The sequence below is a fragment of the Camellia sinensis genome, chromosome 9, assembly GCF_055761805.1.
Source record: "Camellia sinensis isolate YWXY chromosome 9, ASM5576180v1, whole genome shotgun sequence".
NCBI lineage: Eukaryota > Viridiplantae > Streptophyta > Magnoliopsida > Ericales > Theaceae > Camellia > Camellia sinensis.
In genome coordinates this window covers 99,895,655-99,900,820 of record NC_138969.1, presented here as the reverse complement: position 1 = coordinate 99,900,820, position 5,166 = coordinate 99,895,655, and the positions used below count along the sequence as shown (strand labels likewise).

Below are 5,166 nucleotides of genomic sequence, written 5' to 3'. Positions count from 1 at the left end.
GAAATAACAGACACACAATATAGGAGCTCTCCTCACTCGACCCACAACACAGTATGTCTCTCCACTCCATATATGATCTCACAACACTAGGCCCACAACTCACATGATACCTCGAAAGGATCAGAAGGGCTTTATACTTGAAAGCTCCAAGAACCTGCACAAACCATATATAAGATATAATAAAAGTTAGCATAAAGTATGTGTATTGTCTCTCATCACTCAACCCACAATGTCTGGAAATATATAGGTAGCTCACAGCACTCAACCCTCCATACGGACCCATCAATGTGGTTAACTGTTAACCCTAACTCGTATGCTCTTTTCTTGCCCTCGGGAGTTTCTGATCACTCCCCTGTGATTGTGCAACTTGGAGGTGAGGAAGCGAAGCTTAAGAAGCCCTTCAAGTTTTTTGACTTCTGGGCTACCCACTGTGACTTCCTCCCCAGTGTGTATGGTGTTTGGAGGAAATACATTAGGGGTTCTCCCATGTTCAGGGTTTGTCGAAAGCTTAAAACTCTTAAGCCCATTCTTAAAGAGTTGAACAAAAAGGAATATAGTGAGATTTCCACTCGGGTTGGTGTTGCCAAGGATCATCTCCTTAATTCTCAAATCAAGCTTGATAAAGATCCTTTAAATTTAACTCTTCAAGAGACTGAGAGGGCTGCTTATGTGAAATATGTTGACCTTAGCAAAGCTGAGGAGAGTCTTGCCCACCAGAAATCTCGTATCTAATGGGGATAGGAATTCCAAGTTCTTCTTTAGAAATGTGAAGGGAAATGTAAACAAGGGGCGGATTCACAGTGTTGTGCTCCCTAATGGGGATAGAGTGACTAAAAGTACTGAGGTTCACCACTCCTTTGTGGACTATTTCACAAACTTGTTTGGGAAACCTTTTGGTGATCAATATAATGGGTATGATAGGATTAGTAGCCTTATCACCAAAAGAGTGTCTGAGAGTCAATATCAAAACCTTGCAAGGAATGTGACTGAGAAAGAGATCATTGATGCATTCAAGTCCCTTAAAGCTAATAAAGCCCCTGGCCCCGATGGGTAGGTTTTTTTCTGAAATCCTGGGATATTGTGGGGAGAGAAGTTGTTGAAGCAATCAAATCGTTCTTCTTCAGGAATTAAATAGCACCACCATTGCTTTGATTCCGAAGATCCCCAATGCTGAAAAAGTGGGGGATTTTAGACCTATCTCGTGCTGCAACACTTTGTATAAATGTATTTCTAAGATAATTGCGGATAGGATTAAAATTTTCCTTCATGATCTTATTGATCCTGTCCAATCAGCTTTTGTCCCTGGTAGGAGGATTGCCGATAATATCTTCCTTTCTCAGGAGCTTATGAGGGGCTACCATAAAGCCTCCCCCTCTCCTAGGTGCACCATGAAGGTGGACATTATGAAAGCCTACGATAATGTTAGATGGGAGTTTGTTCTTGATGTCCTTATCGCGATGGGTTTCCCCCCTAATATTATCCTTTGGATAAAAGCTTGCATGACTAGTCCCACTTACTCCATTTGCATTAATGGGAGCCTGCATGGTTATTTTAGGGGGGAGAGAGGTTTGAGGCAAGGTGACCCTATGTTCCCTTATCTCTTTGTTATTGTCATGGAAATTCTCTCTAGAATTTTGGCTGAGAAGGCTTCTCACCCTGATTTCAAATTCCATTGGAGATGTGAAAAAACTAAGATTGTTAATTTATGCTTTGCGCATCATCTGATGATATTTTGTAAAGGAGATGTGTCTACTGTTCAGTCCATTAAAATGGGATTAGAAGAGTTTAAGAGTTTGTCTGGGCTGTCTCCTAGCCCTAATAAGAGTCATATCTTCTTTTCTGGCTATGATGTGCAGTTAAGAAATGAGATCCTTGGGGTTTGCAATTTTAGTGAGGGCAAGTTACCTGTGAGATACTTGGGGGTTCCTCTAGTTTCCACAAAACTTAAGGCCATTGACTGTGACCAACTGGTGGAGAGAATTACAAAAAGGGTTAAGAGCTGGACAAATAAGTGCCTCACTTATGCTGGTAGAGCTCAGTTGATCCAATCTGTTCTATTCTCTATGCAAGTTTACTGGACCTCTTTATTCATCCTTCCAAAGAAGGTCATTAGATCTATAGAGAGTTTGTTTAGAGCTTTCTTTTGGTCTGGGTGTGAGCTAAAAAAACATGGGGCTAAGGTTTCTTGGGATAGAATTTGCTCTCCTAAGAAGGAAGGGGGGCTGGGTTTTAAGTCCCTCACTGTGTGGAATAAGGCTGCCATTGCTAAACATGTCTGGTTCCTCTTCTCTGGGGGAGAGCAGTCAATGTGGTGTATTTGGGTTAAGTCTTATATTCTGAAAGGTAGGAGTTTTTGGAGAGTTAGGGTGCCAAATGACCCTTCTTGGGTTTGGAGGAAGATCCTCTCTCTTAGACCTATCATTTACCCTCTAATCAAACATAGGGTGGGAGATGGATCTACGGTTTTTTTGTGGTTTGATAATTGGCACCCTATGGGTTCTTTGTGGGACAAATTTGGTGTTAGAATTGTGTATGATTCTGCTCTTGGTATAGATGCTAAAGTTAGTGAGATTGTGGAGGGCAATTCTTGGAGATGGCCTTTTCCCTCTTCATGGGAGCTTATGGATCTTATTGATAGCACTCCCCCTACTTTCCTCCCCACTGGTGGGTCTGATGATGTTAGTTGGTGTCCTGCTACCAATAGCCAATTCACTATCCAATCTACTTGGCACTATTTGAGGAAACATTTTGATCTTGTGAATTGGTCTACTCTCCTTTGGGGCCCTTATAATATCCCGAAGGTGAGCTTTGTGGTGTGGATGGCTATTCTTGGCAGATTAAATACTGGGGATAGGTTGCAAACTTTTGGTGTAACCCTATCTATGAAATGTGTTTTCTGCCAGCATCATTGTGAGGAGCACAATCACCTTTTCTTTGAGTGTCCATTCTCGGAAAGGGTGTGGTCTTGCATTAAAGGTCGAATAAATGTGCACTGGCCCTCTATACCTTGGGATGATTTGGTCCAGCTCATTGCTCAATCTGTGAAAGGCAAATCTCTTGGGGCTATTATCACTAAGCTTGCTTTTACCTGTACTGTCTACCAGTTGTGGATTGCAAGGAATAACAGAGTGTTTAGCAAGGATATGGTCCCGGAAGAGGTGCTTATAAAGGGTATTGTGGATATGGTAAGGTTCAGGGTAATGCATATTACCAATTTGAAGTCCCACCAAACTGACAGTTGGTTTCTCCAATCATGGAGACTTCCCCATACTATGGTGAAGCCTTCGGCAGCTGCTGTAAGGAATGAGAGATCCTAAATTGTGGGTTGAGTGATGGTTAGCAAATACATTGTGGGGTTTCCTAATGTTTGTTATTGTTATAGGTACCTGGATGTCTGGCAAGTTGTTTGTTGAGTGTTTGCCCCATAATCTGAGGGCCGAGTATAGTGTGAGGAGTAGACAATCACCCACCCCAATATCACTAGCCACATTGAGAGAAACTAACATGTTTTTATGTAGCACCTGTGACTTTTTTTTTTTTTGCAGGTACAAGGAGCATTATTTTTCGAGTGATGTGAGTTTATATAATTATGGGTTGAGTGTAGTGAGCATATATATGTGTGGTATACCGAGTAATCTGTCATTGATTCTTGTATGTTCTCCTGTTGATGAGCTCTTAATACTTTTGGGTATTTGCTGGTTGACAGGGTCTACTACAATGTCTAGATACTGTTCGGGTTGCATGGGATGGCAGCAAACTGTTTATGTGGATGTTGCGGTCTGGAGATTGGCTGATTTGGTAAACAGTTCTGATTCATTGTCTGGAGCAGGCTGGTTTCGTGCAGATGCAAGCAAGAGGCGTCTTTGGTCTACTATGATTGTGTTGATGGCTGCTATATGCGCCTCGTGTGTGAAGAGTGACTTCCCTTTATGTTTGTTTTCTTTAGTGTGTGTTGATATTTTTGCCTACCCATGTGGGATGTACATGGGTTTTATGTTTTTTCATCCAACTTTTGCTACTTAGATATCGGGTGTGTTCATGTTCCTCATCACATTTTCATGCGGCACATGAACACACTTTGGTTGCTTCTTATTATGTATGGTTGCTTCAGTTTAGTTTTTGGCTTATTTTCTTTATTTTGTCCAGATAGATTATGGTTTGGTCGTTAGTTTTTCTGGGTAATCCTGGATTGGCTTAGTCTTTTTTCTTTCTTTTGGTTATTGTATAGTGTTTTGGTTAGGGCCTGGGGTATGCCCCTTGTCGTGGTGTAAGTTTTTTGTCTTTTATTTATGACTTATCCACCCAAAAAAAAAGGGGAAGAGGGCAAAATTTTAGGCGAATTGAAATTCAACCTCTTGGACTGGAGAATTGTACGCATAGGTGATTTAGAAAACATGAAATGAGTTCCCTAAGTTAAAGTAATATCGTTATGCCACAATTACACAGCAAAGTCTCCTCCTTGAAAGCTAACCAAGTTTAGTTTGAGTTGAATTTGGCCACTTAAGCTGATTAAACTAATAATTGCCAAAGCTAATTAGTTAGTGGATCAGAAAAGAGATGCATGGAGAAGGACAGATAGAGCTAGAGAGAAACTTTCTTCTAGAGTGGTAGAACAGAAAGTCGGAGAAAAGAATGCAAAATACGATAAAATGAAAGCGAATTGAAATTCATCCTATTGTAAATGAAAATTGAACACTTAGGTGATTTAGGAAACCTTAAAAGAGTTTCTTAAGTGAAACTAATATTGTTAAGCTACAATTACTCACTTGCAATTAGAGCAAGATTAGTTTGAGTTAAAATTGGCCACTTAAGCTAATGAACCTATTAGTTGCCCAAACAAATTGGTTTCTGGAACAAAAGAGAGCGCCATGGAGAAGGGCTGAGAGAGTTAGGGTGAAACATTCTTCCTGAGCACTAAAAGAGAAAGTGAGAGAAATGAAAAGGGGAATAAGGTGAAATTTTAAGCGAATTGAAATTCATCCTTTTGGAATTGTGAATTGAACACATAGGTGATTCAGAAAGAGAGAACGATGGAGAAGGACGGAGTGAGTTGGAGGGGAAAAAAAATGAAAGTGAATTGAAATTTATCCTTTTGTAAATGAGAATTGAACACTAAGGTGATATTGGAAACCTTAAATGAGTTTCTTAAGTGAAACTAATATCGTT

At 40.4% G+C, this 5,166-nt stretch overlaps 1 protein-coding gene across 1 annotated transcript; it reads left to right on the top strand.

The window, feature by feature from the left end:
• The first annotated feature begins 285 nt into the window (after positions 1-285).
• On the top strand, positions 286-4,023 carry LOC145799650 (uncharacterized). The gene is made up of 7 exons (XM_082889255.1): positions 286-669; positions 773-1,050; positions 1,250-3,185; positions 3,239-3,296; positions 3,383-3,440; positions 3,546-3,622; positions 3,707-4,023. Exons 1-7 carry the CDS (start codon positions 286-288, stop codon positions 4,021-4,023), a joined length of 3,108 nt encoding a protein of 1,035 aa, XP_082745381.1.
• Positions 4,024-5,166: the final 1,143 nt, after the last annotated feature.